Source organism: Ursus americanus, chromosome 27 (assembly GCF_024610735.1).
Source record: "Ursus americanus isolate L20-20 chromosome 27, mUrsAme1.1.p, whole genome shotgun sequence".
Lineage (NCBI taxonomy): Eukaryota > Metazoa > Chordata > Mammalia > Carnivora > Ursidae > Ursus > Ursus americanus.
The window spans coordinates 4366518-4390731 of NC_142153.1; the positions used below are offsets into that span (position 1 = coordinate 4366518).

At 42.4% G+C, this 24214-nt stretch overlaps 1 protein-coding gene across 2 annotated transcripts in view; it reads right to left on the bottom strand.

Moving 5' to 3' along the window:
* The window catches only part of CSGALNACT1 (chondroitin sulfate N-acetylgalactosaminyltransferase 1), a 326446-nt gene that overhangs the window by 20768 nt on the left and 281464 nt on the right, over window positions 1-24214 (bottom strand). For both annotated transcript variants that reach the window (XM_045779172.2, XM_045779171.2), the window contains exons 4-5: window positions 23792-24008; window positions 8174-8275 (exon numbers count right to left, since the gene is read on the bottom strand). In XM_045779172.2, coding sequence (XP_045635128.1) covers window positions 8174-8275; window positions 23792-24008 — 319 coding nt within the window. The remainder of the gene's footprint in view (window positions 1-8173; window positions 8276-23791; window positions 24009-24214) is intronic.

Consider the following 24214-nt stretch of genomic DNA (forward strand, 5'->3'; position numbering starts at 1 on the left):
TTCATCTTTAATGACTGGTAAAAATCAGCAGTGAAGCCATTTGAGCCTGGCCTTTTCTTTAGGGGAAGTTTTCTGATTACTATTTCAATCCATTTACTTGTTATAGGTCTAGTGAGATTTTCTATTTCTTTTTGAAGAAATACTTAATTTCAACAGTGCACAAAATTTGGTCCTCCATTCTCTCTCCCCTCCTCTGTGCTGTTATCATATTAAAATGATGTCTTTATGCACTGTGTCTACCAATACAGATTTATGAAACTTGTTTTATGCAGTTATCTTTTCAAACAGATAAGAGAAAATGAGAGTTATAAACAAAAAAATACATTTATACTGTATTTTATATTTCCCTATAAATAGGGAAATGGTTACTTTTACTTCAACTGTTGGTTTCTTCAGAAGAATTTGAGTTTGTCTAGTGTCCTTTCATTTCAGTCTTAAGGACTTCTTTTCACATTTCTTGTGGGGTGGGCATGCTAGTGATGAAGTCTCTCAGTTCTTGTTTATCTGGGGAATGTCTTGATTTCCCCTTCATTCCTGATGGATGGTTTTGCTCAATATAGAATTCTTGGTTGAGCATTTTTCTTCCAGCACTTTGAATATGCTATCCCACTTTCTGGCCTCCATTGTTTCTGATGAGAAATCAGCTACTGATCTTATTAAGACTCCCCTGGACCCAGTGAGTGCTTTGCTCTTACCACTCACAAGATCTTTCTCTTTTTGTCTTTCAACTATTTGATTATTATAGGTTTACTGTGGATTTCTTTGAATTTTCCTATTTGGAGTTTGTTCAGCTTTTTAGACAGGTAGACTCAGTTTTTCATCAAATTTGGGAAGTTTGGGGCCATTATTTCCTCAGTTATTTTTTTCTGCCCCTTTCTCTCCTCTCCTCTGGAACTCCCGCTATGTCTACATTGACATGCTTGATGGTATCCTACAAGTCTTTGAGGTTTGTTCATTTTCTTCATTCTTCTTTATTTTTGTTTCTTAAACCTTATCACATCAATTGACCTACCTTAAAGTTCACAGATTGTTTCCTCTGCCTGTTCAAACCAGATGTTCACCACACCCTAGAGAATTTTCCATTTTAATTACTGTACTTTTCAACCACAGAATTTCTATTTGGTTCTTTTCTATAACTTCTGTTTCTATTTGGTAAGACATGGTTCTATTTGGCAAGATTTGTTCTCATACTTTTCATTAGTTCTTTAAACATGGCTTCTTTTAGTTCTTCAAACATATTCCATACAGTTGATTTAAAGTCTTTGTCTAGTAAGTCCAACACCTGGGCTTCCTCAGGGACAATTTTTTTTTAAGATTTTATTTACTTATTTGAGAGACACTGAGCAAGAGAGAGAGAGAGCATGAGCAGGAGGAGGACCAGAGAGCTAGAGAGAAGCAGACTCCCCACTGAGCAGGAAGCCCAATGCAGAGATCGATCCTGTGACTCTAGGATCATGACTTAACTGACTCAGCTGCCCAGGCACCCCTGTCAGGGACAACTTCTAATGATTGATTTTTTTTCCCATGCATGAGCCATACTTTCTGTTTCTTTGCATATCTCACAACTTTTTGTTTAAAACTTAACATTTTAAATAATATAATGTTCCAATCCTGAAAATGAGAATCAACTCCCCCCAGGGTTTATTGTTGTTGCTCTTTGTTGTTATTTCTTTGTTTACTGACTTTCTTGAACTAATTCTGTAAAATCCATATTCTTTGTTGAGTGTGACAACTTAGTGGTAAGCTAACGATTAGACAGGGTTTCTTTAAGTGTCTAGAACTAGTAAGTCTCCAAATCTTTGCCAAGGGATTTTCTGTACATGTTGGGCCTGCCATCAACACTCAACCAGGCAGGTGACCCCTTACCTTAGCTTTTACTTGCTTCATGCACAAAGCCTCAAGGTCAGCCAGAAGTGAAAAGTTAGTTAGGGCCTGCTCACATTTTTCTTAAGTATGAGCATAGCCCTAGACAGGAGCATGGCCTTCTAGATGCCCAGAAATATATTTGAACTTTTCAAAAACGCAGTGGAGATCTCGCTCCTCAGCCTCACCTTTTAAGCATTTTGTTAGTCTGTTGTTTGCCCCAACTCTTATCTACCACCTCAGGCAGCCACAAAGTCACAGGCTTCCTGTAATTGTTTTTTGGAGGAAATACTTTTTCCACTGGGAGAGCTCGAGTCAGTTAAATAAAGACAACCTTCTTAGTGGAGTCTTCCAGAAAACCCGACAGGTCAAATTAAGACATTTTTCTGGGAATGACCCTTTAAAGGAGCTCCTGCCCCACAGTGGCCCCTGGTTCTTGTTGTGCTTGTGGGCTACTGGATTCCAAGGCTACTGCAGAGCTAAGGAGAAGGTGGGAATAAGGCAGGTTAAATCTGCACAAAAATTCAGTCATTTTTCTTCGATAAACACCTTCCAGGTTATTGCAAGGTTTGTTTAATTTCCAGAGTTCTTAAAAAGCTGATTCTGACAATTTTTAGCATTTTTCTCATTGCTTTATTAAGAGTATTTGCAGAGGTCTTATTTTACCATTTTTGCCGACATCACTTTTCTTTAACTGTTGAATTATATTCCATTATATAAACAATATCATTTAATTTTTTTCATAATTTATTTTCCCAATATTTTTATCTGGAAAATTTTTAAACCTTCAGAAATGTCAGAATAGTATAAGTATCCACATATCTTTCACTTAGATTTACCAAGTGTTAACATTCTGCCTGCCTGCTTTGAACTATTTGAGAGTTAGTTGCACACATCACGACAACTTCACCCTTAAAGAGAAGTATCTCCCAAGAACCAGGGCACTCTCCTGTGTAACATTATAATAATATAATAATCAAACTCAGGATTTAACATTATTACAATACTATAATCTATATGCTATGTTCAAATTCCCCGAAGAACAATTCAGAATACCGAATACAGGCACATCTCCAATACAGTGGAACCTGCACCAAGTAGAATCATACTTAGCCCCTCTTGCAAATGCCAGGTGGGATGGCCACTGGCCTGAGACCTTAATCTGTGAGGTGCCTCCCAGGGTCCAAGATTTATCTTCTTGGGAGGGATGTGCTGTGTTGCTTTTTTGATTTTAGTGAATGAGATAGTATCTAAAAATTGCTTAAGGAAAAAATTAAAACAAAGCAACAATTCTGCTCAAATTTAAGAAACAAATCTAAATAAAACAAACCAGAATAAAACCTTCCTCCCCAATTTCCTTCTGGGATGTCCTGATAAAATCTTCCTGAGGGTACATGTCAAACAAATCCTTTCAGGGGAGCCTGGGTGGCTCAGTCGTTAAGTGTCTGCCTTCGGCTTAGGTCATGATGGGATGGAGCCCCGTGTTGGGCTCCCTGCTCAGCGGTGAGTCTGCTTCTCTCTTTCCCTCTGCCCCTTCCCCTGCTTGCACTCTCTCTCCCTCAAATAAATAAATAAAATCTTAAAAAAAAACCCAAATCCTTTCTAAGAGGCATGAAATGATGACACACAACCAAGCAACGCAGGTCCCCAACAAGACATACAGAAAAACCCCTCTCTTAGGTCACATACTTGCAATGACAGGGCAGTGTCTCATCTCTAGTACTTTGATCTCAGAGATAATACCTCCGAAAGATGCCTTTGTGTCGTTATGATGGGACAAAGATGAAGTTGCAACGTAGTAAATGTTAACTCATGCCAATCTGCCTACCTGTTACAATTTTTTAAAATTTCCCAATACATAGCTCCAAGCAAATGTCTACCTGACCAGCATCTCCCACTGTGGGCTATGGACCACCCACATCACCATCACATGTGGGGCTCAAGCTTCTTCCTCTCGGGCCTATTGACTCAGAATTTCTGGAGCTGCATCCCAGAAATCTGCATTTTAAAAAGCACCCTAGGGGGCACCTGGGTGGCTCAGTCAGTTCAGCACCTGCCTTTGACTCACATCATGATCCCAGGGTCCTGGGATCAAGTCCCACATTGGGCTACCTGCTCGGCAGGGAGTCTGCTTCTCTCCCTCCTTCCTGCTTGTGCTCTCTCTCACTATCTCTGTCTCCATCAAATAAATTTAAAAAAAAATTTTTTTTAAATAGCACTCCAGGTTATTCCCAAGCACGTTTATATTTGAGAATCACCAAGCGAGGTTTTAATCTGAGATTAACTGCAGCTTAATATGGAAAACTATGGAATAAGAATCAGAAACTGAGAACTGACTTGTACTGTTATCCATGGCAGTGGTTTCTAAATATTTTGACTGCCACCCATACAAAGGAATATATTATACATCATGACACAGTAGACACACACACATGCACTGAAGTTTTACAAAACAATATTTACCCTTACTACTTTTGATGCACTCTGATCTCGTCTATCCTATTTCAAAGGTTTAAAAACACTGGACATAACCCACTAAAGCTATTACACAACCCTCTAATGAATCACAAATTGCAGTTTTCAGAACACTAATCTATAGCCATCAACTGAAATGTAAAGCTCCACCGAGTAAGCATAAATCTAGAGACAGAGGAAAACGTTGCACACGAGCCAAACGAGTGTCTTTTAAAAGGCTATTCTTAACATATATACATTTAGCTGCATTTAGAACAGTTTAATCACAATGCTGGTATCCTAATGAAATAAATATCACTCAGGCTGATTTCAAATCCTATTACTTTTAGTTGATGATTATGAGTTTCAGAAGGGAGTACACTGAAGAGGAAATGTGGAGCCATGTGAAGCCCTGGAGTGTCACAAGTTAGCAGCTGAGGCTCAGATCCTGGCTCTGCCCTGGGGTAGGGACGGCAGCCTGAGTAACCACCTCTCTAAGCCTCAGCGCCTTCCTCTATGAATGGGGCTGATAACAGCATCTATCTCATAAGGTTGCTGTGAATATTAAATAAGATAATTCATGGGAATAAGAATGGTTATTACTCAAAGATAAGATGCATTTGAACAAAAGTTTACCGCCTTAAAAGAATGATAAAAATGACTTTGAAATAGGGCTTATTATATAAGTGTTCATACAGATTACTAGGAGTATAAATATACTGTGTATGGGGCATTATCTTCCTCTTTTTTTTTAAGATTTTATTTATTTATTTGAGAGAGAGATGGCATGAGTAGGAGGGGCAGAGGGAGGGAGAGAGAGAGAATCTCAAGCAGATTCCACATTGAGCATGGAGCCCAATGTGGGGCTCGATCCCAGGACCTTGAGATCATGACCTGAGCCAAAACCAAGAACTGGATGCTGAACCGAATGCGCCACTCAGGTGCCCCCTTCCTTCTCCGGATGAACAAACGCTGGAGGTTTTCTGAGTAAGGCACTCAGCTGGACTTGCAAAGAGCCACGTGACAGGATACAATTTTTTTTTAAGATTTTATTTATTTGAGAGAGAGAGAGAGGGAACACAAGCAGGGGGAGTGGGAGAGGGAGAAGCAGGCTTCCCGCAGAGAAGCCTGATGCGGGGCTCGATCCCAGAACGCTGGGATCACGACCTGAGCTGAAGGCAGACGCTTAACTACTGAGCCACCTAGGCGCCCCGAGGGTACTACTTTTTAAGCAGACGATAACCTAGTTATAACCTAGTTAGGAATAGCCAAGTCATAGGCCAAGTGCCAAGCAGAAGGGATGCCAGCAGGGAGTACCGTCTGAGTTCAGAGAGCGGACTGTAGGTCAGGAAGAGCTCCAGACATGGGCACTCAGGTGGGGAGGTGGGGACGGAAGGGTGGCCATCTGAGTACGTAGAAAGGAGGACGGAGAGAACACCAAGTAGAAGATGATAATGGGAGCAAGGACAGAGGGGCATACCACACCCCCCCCCCAGTGTGGTTGGGGATAGGAAGTCATCGAGGCGGGGTTACAAGTTAGAGCCAATCTCGGTAGGAGGCTAGGGCAGTAGGTCATTAGGAAGATTGATCTGGAAGGTGGAGGGCAGTGCTGCTATGTTCAGTCAACTCAGGTTTGGGTGCAGAGGGTGGGGCATTCTTACAGGAGGTGGTCTGGTCAAAGTAACACCAGGGAGGGAGGAGGGCACCCCCAAGGCATCAGAGACCTCCACACTGCAGATATCCCCAGTTAGTAGAATGAGAGCATTGACACAGAAAAATGGGGTTCCAAGTCATTTTGCCAGAGTTTCTGTAGCACTGTTTAAAGCACTGATCAGCTCAGTCTCCAGCACAAAGTTCTCAGTTATGGGTAGATTAATCTCTCTGGAAATTTTCCAAAATTTTAAGTACACCATCCCTACCACTGAAATGATTCTACTTTTCTTGTTCAGATTCTATTCATTCTTTGCTCACCAAGCAAACTTCTGCTTAAGAATTCATCTTACCAGGTAATTTGGTACAGAGAAGAATGCCTTGATAATAAGAGTCCTTAAGGCTTCCAGTCAGTAAAATGGATATTTCCCATAACAACATTTAAACTGGCCTTCCACTTATCCATCAGACTCATGTCAAGTTGGTTATATGTATCTATCAGCAATGTCCTTTAAAGTGCTCAGAAGGTGCCAGAGCCAGTAGGACTGAATTTCTCAGTCCTGACTGCACTTCAGAATCACCTGGATAACTACTTAAAAATACCTCGGAACGGGTCAGCTGGCCGTGATCGAGGCCTCTATGGGTAGCCCCTGGGGGGGGGGGGGGACCACCGCTTTCTCAGACAATAACTTTCAATCCTCGATGCGTGTTAGAATCATCTGGGAAACTTAAAAAGAAGATCCATGCCCAGGAATGGATACTTCCAGAGATGCTGAAACCTACCCACTGGGCAGAGAACATGAATTCTAATAATTCCTGTACCTCATTCCTAAGCAGAGACGAAAAGGATATTGCAGTGCATTGGAGTTGAGAGGTTTCTATTTCACTTACATTTAGGATATTCAATTATTCTATTCTCTTTGCTCTCCCTTCGACAGGGGCCTAGCTTTTAAGCTGTTACTAGTTTTAGACTCTGAATTCCGTATTGCAGAGGTCAGCAAACTTTTTCTGCAAAGGACGAGGCAGTAGAGAGTTCAGGCTTTGCAAGTCATACAGCTTCTGTCACAACTACTCAACTCTGTCATAGCAGGAAAGCAGTCATAAATAATACGCAAAGAAATGAGGATGCCTCAATTCCAATTGAACTTTTTTTTTTTGCAGAAATAAGACCAATGGACTGCTTTAGAACATCTGAGTAATTATAATAAGCATTCTGATCTTGTGCCCATTAATACCAAATTAGTAACAAAGTGTGAACATAACTACAAAAGGTATACTCGATCTTGTAATCTTATCCTTTGACTATCATCCTATTACCATTTACCAGAAACTCAAAACAGGGGGCCCTGTTTATCTTTAGACCATTATGGATCTCTTGAGGCTATTTCCGCCACCGAGTACCATTGACGCCTCCAAGCTTCACTTACGGAGAAACCACCCCCCAGATTACTCAGGCGAAGCCCTGCAAACCTCCCTGGCAGACCAGAGCATGGTGTGGGGGAACCATTACAGCTTCCTCACTATAGAAAATGCCACAGATATTTATTAAATCAATCCTGGTTCATCTGGGGACAGAAGAAAACCCATCTGTGCTGGTTTCACTTATCCCCCATACAACTGATTCATATACATCTGTATATGTACGCATAGACAACCCCAAGTCTAAAGTTCTTGGTCAAATAACTTCTGTTCAACTGAGTAGGTTTCATCAAGGATCCTGTCCTAGCCATCACTTCTGGCTTCCCCCTAATCTTTCAAAATGCATAATGAATGAAAGTCAAAAGGGCGAGACCATTTGCTAAGTGGAGGAAACGCAAGGACGGCTATCACTCCGCTGGAGCTCCCTGCGCAGGTGTGCTGTCCCTAATTCCCACTCTGGGACATCAAGTCCCCAGATCAGCAGTGCTGAGACGACATCCAGTCACGCAGAAGCCCAAAGAAGCCTGTGCTGCCCATCCTTGCGGCTCAGGGCACTTCATCTCAACTGTCAAAGCCAATACCCTGCACAGTGAGGACCAGTGTCAGGTGGGGTGGTCTCCCAGGGAAGGGGGTGCACAATTCCTCCTAGCATAGCAGCGAGCAGTCCATCTCTTGGTTGACCCTGAGCATTAAGGAAAATAAAACTGAAGCAGAAGTTCCAGCCTTGGATATAGACTCCTGAGGACACTTACTATGACTCCTTATTACAGCTCCACATTGTACTTACTTGGAAGTGTTTTCAAGTATTCCTTTGACCTCATTCATTTCTTCCTTCCCAAAGTAAACAACAGTGAGATGAATTCTCCCATCCTGTTGGATGCACATCTCCCTAGAAAACAAAACACATGTATGTCTGGTCCTGTTTTCACAATAATAGGCAAGGTCCAAACATGTACCTATTTTGTAAAGTGCAAAAGGTTTTTTTTTTTTCCTTTTTTTTTTTTTAGAAAGAGAGAGAGACACAGAGACAGAGAGAGTGTGAGCAGGAGGAAGGAGCAGAAGAAGAGGGGAGAAGCAGACTCCCCACCAAGCAGGGAGTCTGATGCGGGGCTCGATCCCAGGACCCCGAGATCATGACGTGAGCCGAAGACAGATGCTTAACTGACTGAGCCACCCAGGTGCCCCAGTGCAAAAGCTTCTTGAGGTAAACTGAGTGAAATGCCAAAAAAGCAGAGATGGGACACCAAGACATTTCTGGCTGGCCATCACAATTACCTGCATCTTCCCAAGAAAATAATGAAATGCAAACGTGCAGATCTAGTGAATGAAAACTCAGATGCATGAGGCCACAGGTCCAATCTGCCACAGGCTTAGCCCATGGGGCCACCTAGTGTCATGGAAAGGGCACTGGGTCCTTCCCCATCTTTGCCAGAAGGAGTCTATGAAGGGCAGAAGACATAAATTCCATTTTACAGATAAGAAAGCTAAAGTCCAGTCAGGGTGGGACTAGAATCCTTGTCTGTGACTTTTCCTGTGTGTGCCAAACACAAATAGTCTTAAAGACTGAATGAACAAAGGCAAAAAGACCTTCTTTCATGTAGAGCTCCAAAATCCCTTAACACCCAACAGGAATGACAAGGTGGAGGCACTGTTAGGGTTTCTCCTTCCCACACACACACAATCACTTTCACTGCTTCTCCATTTCTCCGCTCCATGACTGATTATCCCAGGCACCTGGCACCGCACACTCTAGGGCCCCGACAGCCCTCTAGGGGTCAGGCCTCCAGCTCTGGACTGGTCCGACTCACTTTCTTCACCAAAGCTGATTTATTTGTCCATATCCTGTTCTCTAAACAGTAACACCTAAGCTAACCTGGTAAGATACCCTGCTGAGGGTTCACCGCATATACACATGTAATATGTGCGTAAATTCTGTATAGATACGTGTATATGACCGTATGTGTGTATGTATGTAAATATATGTGCGTGTACATATGTGTTTATGTGTACGTGTAAACATATATGTGTGCTGCACAGTTTAAACAGAAGTTTTCTGGAAGCAAGTTAATGGAAGATCCTACTAGTGGGATGATATTTTGACATTTTGCATGTTCTTCCTTTTCTACTCCTTTTGTCTCTCTATTGGCTACTTTCCTTAACCTCCCAAACAACACATCGCAGCTTTCTGAAGTCCCTGAGCTCTAACTGCAGAGGCCAATTTATTCAATGCTTCTTATAATGCCATCAAAAAGGAGTGACTGCCTAGCTGGGGTTGCTGGGAGAAATCCAAAGATGTAGGAGATATGGTTTCCTGTTCAAAAATTTGGGAAACAAAATGAGCTCAAATAAAATAATGACACCTTGTGGCACAGATAACAAGTACACAGATTTTAGAAAGCATAGTAAATCCTATCAGCTGGAATGGCCAGGGCCTGAAGGATGGACGGGGGAGAGGAAGAGAGGAGGAAGAAGAGAATTCCAGACAGAAGAATTATCAGGGAACATGATATTGACCCAAAACTAGAGGCCTGCAGGGCTCATCCTGGACACGGAAAGAGTCGGTTTCTTTCCCATGGAAGAAAGGTAAGAGCTACCTCTGAATGTCTGTCTGATGGCAGAGTGCTTAGACAGACGGGAGACCAGGAACAGAAGCCCAGCGTGTGACAACGTGCTTCAGACTGATAGCTCCCTCACAGACACGGTCCCCGAAGATGGAACAATCACATCCCGACAACAAGATTCTCTGTCCATAAAAGAGCTCATTTGCAAACTGGCCAGACAGTGCTTTAACTTCCTTTGCCAGGGTAGGATAAAAGCACACACACAGTGCCAAGCACCCCAAAAATGGTGCTTTAAAATTGCATGTGTAGTTGGGAAAAAATGTATCCCAGAATCAGGAGAGGGTCACCCACTGAGCTGGATAAAAAGCATTCTTGTTTTTCTAGTAACATCTTTTCTGGCATTTTAAAGTCTAATTGAAGCACTTTCTGTTTTCAAGGACTAAAACAGAGATCCCTTGGACCTTCACTCTTCATTCACCAGCTGAGGCTTCCCAAAAAGGCACAGCTGACTCGGTTCTGAGGTGCTCTCCACGGTTCCACTCCTTGCACTCATTTCTTTCCTTCCTTTCCTTCCTTCCTTCCTTCCTTCCTTCCTTCCTTCCTTCCTTCCTTCCTTCCTTCCTCCCTTCCTTCCTTCCTCCCTTCCTTCCAGAAACGATACCACACAAGCAACATACTATGTGCCAGATATTCTACGAGGGACCGTGAACAATGAATAAGACAGACGTGCCCTTGCAAAGTTCCTGATCTACTGTACATAACCACCTACAACCATACACAAATGCTCCACGAGGGAATGAGCACAAGAACTATGGAAACGCCGTCACCGATCTGTTGGAATGGTCCTGTAATTTTTATATTTTTCCAAACAAGTCTTACTAGAGTCCATCCCCTGGAACAATGTGTGTGGGAAAAGAGTGTGTATGTGGGTGACTATGTACGTGGAGATGTCTGTGTGTTGGTGTGATTATTTGGGCCTGGATCCTTCGAGCTAACTTAGGTGCCCCTGAGAGCACCTCTCTGTAACAACCATGGTAGGGCTGTAGCAAAGCACATGGAATGAATCTCAGGGAACCCCAACTTCCGAAGAACCCTTCAGGGAAGCTCTTCATTTCATATGGATGCTTTGCATTATATTAGCTCCACAATCCTATGTGGTCATTCTTCTATCTCAATCTAGAAGCCTCAAAATTGTTTCTTCCTCACAAAGACCTTGTCTTTTTAACTTCTTCTTTTTCAGTTGAAGTATAATTAACATACAGTGTTGTATTAATTTCAAGTGTACGATATAGTGATTCAACAATTCTGTGCAATACTCGGTGCTCATCATGATAAGTGTACCTTTTTAAAAAATATTTTGTTTATTTATAAATAGAGAGAGAACCAGTGAGAGAGGGAGAAACTGTGAGCACAAGTGGGGTGAGGGGCAGAGGGAGAAGCAGGGAGAAGCAGAGCTGAGCAGGGAGCCTGACGCGGGGCTCCATCTTGGCACTCTGGGATCATGACCTGAGCCGAAGGCAGATGCTTAACCACCTAGGCCACCCAGGTACCCCGATAAGTGTACTCTTAATCCCCTTCACCTATTTCCCCCATTCCCCTCAACCTCCCCTCTGGCAACTACCAGTTTGTTCTCTGTATTTCAGAGTCTGCTGGGGTTCTTCTGCTTGTCTCATTTTTCTTTGTTCATTTGTTTTGTTTCTTCCACATATGAGTGAAATCATGTGGTATTTGTCTTTCTCTGACTTATTTCACTTAGGATTATACTCTCTAGGTCCATCCATATTGTTGCAAATGGCAAGAGCTCATTCTTTTTTAATGGCTGAGTGATATTCCATTGTATATACACCACATCTTCTTTATCCACTCATCTATGGATGGACATTTGGTTGCTTCCATAATTTGGCTATCATAAATAATGCTGCAATAAACATAAGGGCGCATATAGCTTTTCAAATTATTGTTTTCATTTTCTTTGGATAGATACCCAGAAGTGCAATTACTGGGTCATATGGTTAATTCTATTTTTAACTTTTGGAGGAACCCCCATACTGTTTTCACAGTAGCTGAACCAGTTTGCATTCCCACCCACAGTGCACAAGGACTCCTTTTTCTCCACACCCTCATCAGCATTGTTTCTTGTGTGTGTTTTTTTGTTTTTTTTTGTGTGTTTTTTTATAATAATATTTTTTTATTATATTATGTTAGGCACCATACAGTACATCCCTGGTTTTTGATGTAAAGTTCCATGATTCATTAGTTGCGTACAACACCCAGTGCACCATGCAATATGTGCCCTCCTTACTACCCATCACCAGCCTATCCCATTCTCCCATCCCCCTCCCCTCTGAAGCCCTCAGGTGTTATTTTTTTTGGCTGTTCTGACAGGTGTAAGGTGATAGCTCATTGTGCTTTTGATTTGCATGCCTGCTGATGAGTGATGTTGAGCATATTTTCATGTGTCTGTTGGCCAACTGGATGTCTTCTTTGGAAAAAACATCTATTCAGGTCCTCTGCCCATTCTTTGAGGTCAGATTTTTTGTTTTTTTGGTGTTGAGTTGTATAAGTTCCTTATATATTTTGGATATTAGCCCCTTATCAAATACGTCTTTGTCAAATACCTTCGAATAAATGAATTCGGTAAAGTCACAGGATACAAAGTTAATACATGGAAATCTTTTGTGTTTCTATACATAATAATGAAGTAGCAGAAAGAGAAATTAACAACCCCATTTACAATTGTGCCAAAAATAATTTAATACCTAGGAATAAACTAAACCAAGATGGTAAAAAAACAGTACTCACATTGATGAAATAAACTGAAGATGACGCAAACAAACGGAGATAGTCTATGCTCATAGACTGGAAGAACCAGTATTCTTAAAATGTCCAAACTACCCAAAGCAATCTAAATATTTAATGCAATCCCATCAAAACACCAGCAGCATTTTTCACAGCACTAGAACAAATAATAGTAAAATATGTAAGGAGCCACAAATAACCAAAGCAATCTCAAGAAAGAAGAACAAAGCTGGAGGTACAACAATCCCAGATTTCAAGATACACTACAAAGCTGCAGTAATCAGAACTGTATGGTCCTGGCATAAAAAAAGACACATAGCTCAATGAAACAGAGTAGAGGCCAGAAATAAACCCATGACTATGTGGTCAATTAATCTTCCACAAAGCAGGGAAGAATATCCAATGGGAAAAAGACAGTCTCTTCAACAAATGGTGCTGGGAAAACTGGACAGCCACATGCAGAAGAATGAAACTGGACCACTTTCTTAAACCACACATAAAAATAAACTCAAAATGGGTGAAAGACCTAAATGTGAGACCTGGAACCATAAAAATCCTAGAAGAAAACACAGGAGGTAATTTCTTTGACATCGGCCATAGAAACATTTTTCTAGATATGTCTCCTGAGGCAAGGGAAACAAAAGCAAAATTAAACTATTGGGATTACACCAAAATAAAAACTTCTGCACAGCAAAGGAGACCATCAACAAAACCAATGGCAGCCCACAAAGACCGTGTCTTTTTAAGACATTTTTTTTCTGGAAAAAAACAGTTCCTTCTCCCTGAGGATATTGTGCCACAGAGTCCAGGGACTAATTAAGATATATTTTCAGTCAGAAAACATGTATCACAGTCACTTTTACAGCTGTGTTTCTATTTCTCAAAAGGCCGGAGGCACATCGTGGTCTTTGAGTTCGGTTGTTCATCTGAACGACTGCACTGTAGAAAGAACTACTTGACCGTCATTCACACTCTCAGAACAGAGATAAGGAAAGGAATCCCGGTGACCTGCCCAAACTATGGAGCCAGCCAGGCATGCAATCCAGCCTTCCTAAGCACCAGCCTGCTAATCGTGTACCTCAGGTGACCTGAGCAGGAGGAAGGATGTACTTTTGAAATCTCACAGCTTTGGTCTTACCTGTCCAGGACTCTGCCACAAAGCAGAATGGGTTTGCGTGGCCAGGAGGAGGATGGAAAAAGCCTCAACAAACTCCAAATGTAAACTGGCCATGGGGAAGGACTGTTCAACTTGCATTCCTGATGGGACCAGTCAGATATGACTGCGCAATCTGGCGGACTGGGGGACAGGGGAACCCAGGGCGTATTTGGAGGAAGCACTGTACTCCTAGGGAGAAAACACACCCTAAAGTAGGGTTTCTCAACCTCATACCATCGACATCTTGGACCAGAGAATTCCCCATTGTGGAAGGAGCTGTCCTGTGCATCGCAGGATTAGACGTCTAGCAGCATCTCTGGCCTCTACCTACTGGACGTCAGTAGCACCCCCAAGCCCCCACCTCTGCTGGGACAACCAAAAGCATCTCCAACTTTACCGAAGGTGCCAGGGTGGAGGGTGCAAAATAGGCCTCCTGGTCAGAACCACTGTCTTAAGGAAGAATCAGGTTCAGTAAAATACTGGTGTTGTCAGAGGGGTGCATGACTGTGAAAACAGTGTGCATCCCCAAGGTTGTCCTGCTCTCCAGGTGGTTCCTTTGGACTCACGGGTAAGTCCTAGAGAGAGCTGGAGCTGCAGGAAATGCTGAAAGGCTCTCTTTACAGAAAACAAGATTATGAGGGGGTGTCGGGAGCTCCAGCCAGGACTTTTGGGGAATTAATGTGGCAGTGTTGGCACAGCAGTGGCTGCACCAGCAGCCTCTGTGGCATTAGCAAGTGCCAACAACTTCGGCTGTTGTCAGAAGCAGTGTGTTGGCATCACGCAGCTGGTGCCTGAGCAGTCAGTGGAAGCCAAACGTGTATCTGAGCATATGCGAAACATCCCTGAGGATTCCTAGAAAGACAGGGAGGGCACCAGAGGCTGGACATCTTACCACAGAAGGTGACAGAGACAAAGAAGGAAAATTGTGTTTTTATATAATTAGGGGTAGTTATTTTTATACCTCGGGCCAAGTGGCCTATGGAAACACGGATTCAAAAATATTTACTGAGTAACTTTGTGGTGCAATGCACTATTCTCATTGGAATAAGGTTTTAAAATATAATCTTCTATGGTGCCTTGTAGGGGGACCAACCACCCAGGTTACCTGGGATTCTTGCAGTTTTACCACTGATGTTCTGGCAAATGCGTCAGTCCCAAGCAGGCTGGTACAACTGGTCACCCTACCTGCCTTAGCAACCTTACAGTGTATGAGAAGGAATGGACAGCTAGAGAGTGGAAGGCAGCATGGACTATCTCTAGCGACAGTTTGCAGACATAACAAGCCAAGAGGTTGAGAAGAGTGTGATTAACTTCTTTTGAGGGATGGAGAAGGGGTTTCAAGGAAGAGGGAGTATTTAAGCTGAGCCCTGACAGCTCCATGCAGGCGGAGAGGAGCAGAGAAAGGGTTTTCTTGGCACAGGAGGCAGAGGCAAGGAAATTATGTCACTATTCTTTTCGAAGTCAATTTTCTACTCCAATATATCAGGTATGAGAAGAAAATCTATGATTTACCTTTAATTATGTCCTGTGCAAATGAGATAATAAATACATAACAGCTCATTAGTCTCCAAGTGCTGCCTATGGTCTGCACTGACAACAGGAAGAAACTGCTTAGCCAAAAGGCATTGGAAAAAAGGACTAGTACTACCCTGAAGAGGGCAGAGAGAGTGACAGGGGCCTCCTGAAAGCTGGCTCTAAAACAATAATATTCTCCTTTTGGTTTGGTGGGTCCTTTCCCCTTCCCTCACCCCAAGCTAATTTAATATACAATTCCTGGATTCCATTGACTAGTCTGATCAGTGTTAAAGAAATGAGCCTGATTTTTGACTCTCAACCAAGCAATCAGGACCCACTTTCCTGGTTGCCTATTTCAGAAAAGCAAATGGAATCATTTCCAATTGACCATTTTCTACCCTTGCGTAGATGTTTTCACATATTCTGTGGCTCAAGTGAAATAAGAAACAACTTCTATTTGGTCCCAAAATAGAAACTTTTCTCCAAATAAGGTGAATGATGTAAATTAGTGCCTTTCTCAAACATATGAACCCTAAAACTTTCCGGGGTGCAACACTGGTGTATGAACAAAGAAAGGGCCGTGGGAGAGGCAGAGGGGCCTGAGTGGGAGGGAGGATGATACCGTCATGGAAACCACATTAGTTTTCCTTCTGAAAAACAAGGTCAGGGGCCTATCTCAGCCACAGTCCTCGATGTGATGATGACCTGAAGCCTTCCTGTTACTCTCTAAATTATACTAGCTTAGCCCTACCCTCAAGGCTCATTTTGGTCTGGAGAGTCTATAGCCATTGTTTTTTAAAGATCCAGAAACCTCCAGAAACATCTTCACAGTTCTAGGCAGAAAAGGGATTAAAATACCACTGAAGAAAATTTAAGTAAAAGATGTCCCTGATACTGCCTGAAAATATCATAAGTGCTGTTTTTGAGAGGGATGAGAGAAGAGTCAGAAGAAAGAAAGAACATTAAAACAAAATTAACTACCAAAGTCTGAGGAGAAGCATAGCAACATGAAAAAGGGTTCTCAGACCAGCTGGAAGTAGTCAAAATAAAAATCAAGCAAACTTGAAATGAACTGGGAAAGATTTTTAGAAATCATAAAAAAATCATTTGCATAAAAATCTTTTTTTTTTTCTGGGAGAGGCTCGAGATAAGGATACAAAGACAATCTACAGCTTTGTTATTATGAGTTTCTTCCTGCTTTCACAAACTACAACTTGAAATACCTGATGAGCTTGAGACCTATAACCCAGAAGCCAAGGAAAACTAAACAGCCTAGAAGCAAACATGAGAATAGTTTCAAAGGCAAATCAGGTGATTAAAAAAAAAGAACAGGAGAAAGAGGAGGTAGGTTTAAGTTAATACACTGTTGGGCAAAGGGGAAACATAAAAACAGGGCTAGATGTAAAGCAAGTTCTCCTGGATACACTCACTCTATTTCCGGCCACAGGTAAAGGGGTCCTTAATGATGGAGGAAACAGTGCCCGGAGCCTGTGGGGATCCCCCACAGGCCAGGACTAGGACAACAGCAACAGAGAATTGGCCTGCCCTAATAAAAAGCCACCTTATCTCCATGAACAACAATGGTGCCACAAAGTGGCCCCCAGTAGCCAAATCAGAGTGGTCCCTGTTGCTCCTGCCAGCTGCATTCCTACTCACAGAGATGACAATACTGAAGCTTTAGCTTTGTAATTTCTTGTAAATCCTAGGAATATCTCTCATTTAATGCTTACTGCCTCTTCAATAAAGGCCTTTAGGGTCTAGTGTTAGGAGAAAGCTTTTCAACCCCAACAAACAGCAGCCTTCTTTTCATTAACTACTGAGGGTTGAAGTAAACCCGCCTTATTTTCCCCCTTGTCCCTTCATCTGACAGAAAGTTCAGAGCTGGCATTTTTGACAATCTGCAACTGTTTCCCTTAGTCCCAGGTTCCAGGCATACCTATCCTCCATTCCACATTGTTAACCAGTTTTTGTTAATGACCTTTATTAAAATGGTTTTATTAAATTGGTATTTTTTGTAAATACAAATAATTTTTAGGATTAGTTGACATGACTCAAATAATAATGAGAATAAAATAATAATGAGAATAAATGTCTTCTTCCATATACTCCACGCACCCAGGAATCAGTTTTGTCCTGAGGACCCATCCTGACATGGGTCTGGAACATGAAAACTTGGTCTTTAGTTCCTTGCAGATTGTACCCCACGTCTGGCCTTCATCCCCAAGTAAGCTGATTTCTCAGACCTGGTGTTCCCTAGGGGCCATTCTCTCTGGGGAATTCTGGGTTCTACATCTATTTCTTCTGTCTAAGAAGGCATCTTTATTATAATTTTTAGCCATTTGGCTCTTTTTTAGGTGAATAATTAGCAAACTGATGCTGAAGTGAAAAGCAAAATAAAACCCTAAATCTATCAGTACTAACCAGTGTCAGAGCTACAAGGGGACCCATCTGGACCAGTACTTTGATTTCACAGAAGATACTAAAGCCAGATATATAAAGCTACTTGTAAAAGATTCTTCATTCAAATGGTGTCAGAACAAAGGGTGCCTACATTTTAAAGCACATGCACCAGAAAGATAATGTTTTAAATACATTAATCTCACACCGATCATTGCAAACCCTGTACCAAAAATAGTGGCAAGTGGCAAGTCTTGCTCCTAATAAATGACCGATGAACAGGATGTAATCTTCACATGGAAGACAAGAAGACAGTGGAAGAAACAGAAGATTCAATTTTCCCCTCATGTGGCTCTTGGCTCCAGGCTCCAGCCACTCCTTCCAGAAGAGTTGGAGAAGCAGCCAAGGTGGGGAGAAAGTGGCCAAGGGAAACAGCTGGTCTGGGGAAAGAAGGGTCCCAAATCCCAATTCAGGATCTCCGTGAAGGAAGAGCCACAGTGGAATACACGGTCTCTCCACCTTGCATGGAAAGTAGAGAAGGACGGGAGGATTATCTTCATTACACTTTGTGAACTAACCCCTGCGAGAAAGGTGGAATGGGCAGAAGCAAAGGAAAAAAGATAATCCTAGGCAAGATCCTTCTTAAAAGCAGAGAAAGGATGGGAGATGCTGACAGTCCGAGGCAGCATCTTATATATACCCTCTACAACACACACACACACAGACACACACACACACACACACACACACACACACACAGACACACACACACACACACACACACACACACACACACACAGTGCCAATCATTAAACAGAAGGCCCAAACCTTATCTTCTTTCCTCTTTTTGATTTGTGGGGGTGGAAAGAGCTGCTGAAGATAACAGGTGGAGATGAGAAGGAAACTAATGGGGCTGACGTTCCAGGCCTCAGCCCTTCCCTGAGGGCCCATTCTGAGAGCCAAATCATCCTCCACTCACAACAAAGACCCGTCCACCACCAGACAGTGCGAGCCTAGCACAGCTCACATCCATCCCAGGGCGCAGAAGAGCCACAGGAATTGGGAGCCTCCAACAAAGGCTGCACAAGGCACCCACTGCGTTGTCTCTCATCCCCGTTCTTGGAGACTACAAATAAAGTGACTAGAAAAATAAGTACCTGCCCTCAGGACACAGCCAGGAGTGGGACGCAAGCAGTTCTCCATCAAGACGGGGAGGTGGCCTAGGAGAACACACCCCCACACGGTCAGAGCAAACAGTCTGTGTGGCCCTCTGCAATGCCAGGCAGAAGGAAGATGAAGGGCCACCTCACAGCAGCTGTGTTTCAAGAATAGCATCAAAATTAAAGGAATTAAAAAAAGAGAGAAACAAGAAAGCAATAGCTTTCAAAAAGTAAATGAAAAACCTCGTCTGAAAGAAAATACAATTCAAACAGAAGAAAATATCTTCTACGTTTCACATCCTCTTAAATAATTTCTTGAATTCAATAAAAACGTTCAAGGAAGAAATGCTAAAAACGATAGATTAAAAGGAACATTCTGTGCTGAGGAAAGAAGGTGGCAGCCCAAACACACAAAAGTAATAAATTAAGGAGCAAGGGACAGAATAGATGCCCCTGAAAATCAAATTGCTCATCTCATGGAAAGCCTCATGTGAAAGCAGCTAAAAGACTAAGGCATTAAGAAATAGAAGCAAATACAAAATTAAAACACCAAAAAATTTGCCTGACATGAAAGAATCCACAAAACAAGAAAGAAAATTAAGTACAGGAAAATCAGAGCGAGAACAAGACACTGCTGTGAGACGTATCCTGACGAAGCTATTATGATTCCAGATTCAAGAAGGAATTTTTCAGGCACTCAGGCAAAAGTAAGTCATTCTCAGGAGAGATGAAATAAAGTTGTCCTAACATTTCTCCGTGAGATCATCAGATGCCGGAAGAATGTCTACAAACACCCGAGGAAAGAAAGTGTGTCCCAAGAATTTTAGGCCCAACCGAGTTATCCTTAAACTAAAATTACTATAAGTAGACATTCTACTCTCAAGTACTCAGGACACTTCTTGAAAAAATTTCTCACCCATGAAATCTAGCCAACCAAGACCTCAGGACTGCAGCCACTGTGGTCAGAAGGCTACTGATAGGTCCACGAAATCCACTTACACAGTCTCTGTGGCTAAAAAACAGAACACAAAGGCTGCAACCCCTGACAAGGTAAAAATAATAGACGGCCAGCGCACTGAAGATGGGATGTAGGAGAGGGAGAAAGTATGACTGTGCCGATTTCCTCTTCTTACGGCGATTTTTCAATCCAGTCTAAAGTGAGTACATGCAGCAAAAGATACATAATAATTCCAATCTTTTCTGGTATGCAAAATCTTTTTTTTCGAAGTTTTAGAGGGATCTCAGTGGTGCCTGGGTAGCTCAGTTGGTTAAGCGCCCAACTCTCGGTTTAGGCTCAGTTCATGATCTCAGGGTCGTGAGCTCGATACCCGCATGTGACCCCACAGAGTGCGTGGAGCCTGCTTAAGATTCTCTCTCTCACTCTCCCTCTGCCCTTTCCCCCACCCTCTCTCTCCATCTAAATAGTAATAATAATAATAATAATAATAATAATAATAATAATAATAATTTTAGAGGGATCTCTTCAGAGCTAATAATATCTCTTACAACAGAGAAACATTTTCCTAAAGGCCACAATTTCTTCAGATTATATTTCAGATTCTGAACTTATACTTTGGATTCGCTTCTATAAATTGAGTCAGGCAAAATGTAATTCTTTAATTAAAAACAGAATATATAGTATATCTCATGCTGTATTAAATTATTTCTAGCTAGCAAGTAATTCTTCTATCTGCATATATTTAAAGAAAATTACCTACAATAGAGTTCAATTACTGTTAAAAATGGTTAATTTGGGAAGGCAGGGCCAGGAGTGGATTTTTAAATAACTAATTCCTTGTGTTCTATATTATTTAAATATCTTATAATAGCCATATATCACTTTTACAAACTAAAAATCCATGTTTAAATTATAACAGCCAAAAAAAATCTTTTGTTGAATTTTTAAACAAAACATAAAACACATAGTAACTACATAAAAATTTACAACACAGAATTCAAACGAAGAAAACAAAAGTTACTCATCACGCCATCTTCAGTTTCAGCCAGAGTTAATATCTGCTAATCCTATGATAGAAGGGATTTCATAAAGACAATGTCAAATATTTAATAAATAGCTCCTTATATTTTTTCCAATACTTTAATGTTTGTATTAATTCTATTTAAATATTTAATTGACCAGCATTTACTCCGGAGTTTTGGTATGCTGTAAGAATTAAATATTTTCTGCTGTTTGATTAGTTGTCCCAAAGCCACACACTGAACAATCCATTCTCTGCGGGCTGATTTCAAATGCCACCTATACTAAGTTCTGACACAGAATTAAATACTCTCGGGTTTGAGTACCCTTTCTTATCTCATTTTTTTCAGAGACCCAACACATTCAGAAACCCCTAGAGTACAGAGCAAACTCCCCACTCGGCTTCCTCTGCCCTGGGAAGCCTTTCTTGTGGCCCACTGCCCCTTGTCTCTATTTCTGCAGCAGCTCCTAGCTCCGTTCGAGTGGCTTCTAGTCCACGTGAATGTAGGCACCACCTCTGGAACTCATCTCCTCACCCCAATGTCCCCCAATGTCTGGTCGAGTGTCTGGCACACACAGGCTCTCCGAATATCCTGCCCAAGTCGTAAGCCTTCCCACCCACCCTCTCCTGCCTCTGTGCTACCGCGGGCATTTTATTTGTTTTTAAAACATTAACTAGAATTATATTCCATTTCACCATCTCAATTTTGGAGACTGGCAAGGTAGTCATTTTACCTTTTTCAACACTATTTCCCTTCTATTTTTAGTCCATATCGTTAAATACTTGCAATCCTCATGACACTAAGGCAAGAGCCGGTCATGTATAACCAAGAAAATCCTGGGGCTCCGGGCCACGGAGTCCTACACAGAGAGCCGCGCAGACGCCGCTTTCGTGTGAGCACTACCTCGCCAAGCCCACCACGCTCAGTGACGGGCCTTCATGGCTGGCTGACGCAATTCTCAGGGCCCTTAATGTGGCACGCTCTAGGCAGCCTCCTAGCCAGAGAAGTTTACTATAAACTCAGCCTAGAAATGGGCACACCAGGCACTGGAAGCAATGATTTGACTTAATGCCTACTGCCAACCAGAGGGTTAGCTCTTCTTGGGAAATCACGCTAAATCAACCGGCGGCCCTCTGACATCCCAGAAAGAAGGCAAGGGAAGACTGCAAGAAGCCAAAGCCCCACAGACACGTCACTGCTAGAGCCGGAGCACACTGCCAGCGCTCACGGGATGGTGCCCAACAGGGTATCTACAAACCGGGAACAGCCCACCCTCCTCTGCACGGTGTCACAACTGAAGGCACAGCTCCTGAACCTGGAAAAGAAAGACAGTGGGCACTGGGACAGCTGTCTTTAAAGATCTGAAAGGCTCTGATGTCTAAGAGGAAAGGATTTGTTTAGTTATTTCCTCAGAGGCTAGGACTAGACCCACTGGGTAGAAATCACAGGGAGGAAGGCTGCAGGCCCAAATAATAGCAAGCTTCCTATCTGGAACGTTCAACGACACAGCAGCCTGCCCAGCAAAGGAGGCAGCCTGGTACCTGGTGCACGCGTGTGCACACGTGCACACACACACACACACACACACACACACACACATTGCATAGAGAACCGAATGTCAGGGATGCTCTGGAGGGATTCTGAACTATAAGGGAGGATTAGACCAGGTGACCTCCAAAGGTCTCTTCTAAGACTATTGGATTCTGACCCTAAAATTCATTTAGATGACATTTAGCCTTCAAATGTAAACATTTTAAAAAGACTGCATTCATTATCTAGAATTTTGAGAAATATCAACCACACCCTTATACTGAGCATTACTGGCTTCTAATAACGTAAATTTAATGATAAAAGATTAAAAGTAAGTTTGAGGGGCACCTGGGTGGCTCAGTCGGTTAAGCATCTGACTCTTGAATGATCTCAGGGTCGTGAGATGGAGCCACACCTTGGGCTCCACACTGGACATGGAGCCTGCTTAGGATTCTCTCTCCCTCTCCCTCTGCCCCTCCCCCTGTTCATGCTCACTCCTTCTCTCAAATAACTGAATAAAATATTTTTTAAAAATTAAAAAATAAAAAAGTTTGATCTTCCAAGATTTATAATTAGACACATACAACTTTTATCTTTACAACAAGCTGGCTAGGTAAGTTAGTTGGAGATGAACCAACACATGAATGTTGGCCGCAGTAGCTTACGAGAGCCAACACTGCACAGTAGAGAGCTCCAAGACATCTATGTAAAGACGACATTACTGCATCTGAAAACAAAACCCCACTTAGTCTTCTTGAGTAGCTACAAAAGCAAGTGCTGGGAACCTTCTTGGTATAATTCTAAATTTAACCTCTGAGGAGATGTAGGTTAGAATAGAAAATGGGTTCTGATTCAATCTGTCCTAACCACGGCAGGAGCAGGACAGCCAACGAGGCCTCCTGCAGTCGAGGACGCACATCCTCCAGCCATGGGGGCCCTGGCCTTCGAGAGCCTGGAAGAAGCCTCACTCCGTTGATGAGACAGCATGGCCTGCGCTGTCCCCAAACCTGAGCCCAAACTCAAGCTAGACCCAGACACAGCAGGCATCAGGCCATCTCCGGAGATCTGGATGAAAAGTCACCCCTCAGAATTTTCCCTTCTGAAGGTAAATCTGCTTGTCTGGCAGTTTTCTAATTGCTTTAGGGAAAGGCAAATGCAAATGATAAACTTTACATGAAGAAAACAGTTGAACAAGAAGAGAGGGGACTTTGTACTTGGCCGGAGAAATGAGGGAGATGACGGGAAATGATATCAGCATTTTAACGCTCGCCACACGGAGGAAGGTAAACATGTACAAACAAACAAACCTGAAATTCTGCATGAACTGCCGGAACTTGTCCACCCGCTGCGCCAGGGGCACGATAACGTTGATGAGCGTGTTGGCCATGTTGAGCTTTTCTTGTTTTACTTTCATGATTGGGCCAAATGGTCGAAACAAGACGAGTCGTCTGAATTCGTGCTTCTGCCCCCCTTTGAACGTAAGCTCATACAGAGTGCCTTTATCCTTTTCTGTGCGGTAGATCCCTGTCGACAGGGACACAAAGAAAGCGTTAAAAATTAACCCTGGCCGTGCAGTACTTTTGTTTTTATAGCCGAGATCTAGCACAAAATGCCTTTTAAAACATTAAGATTAAATCTGGGCATGTATTAAGTATTAGGAAACCTAAAATGCTCCCTTATTAAAAATCCCCAAAGAAATCAAAATACCATCAATTTAAAAATCAGTTATG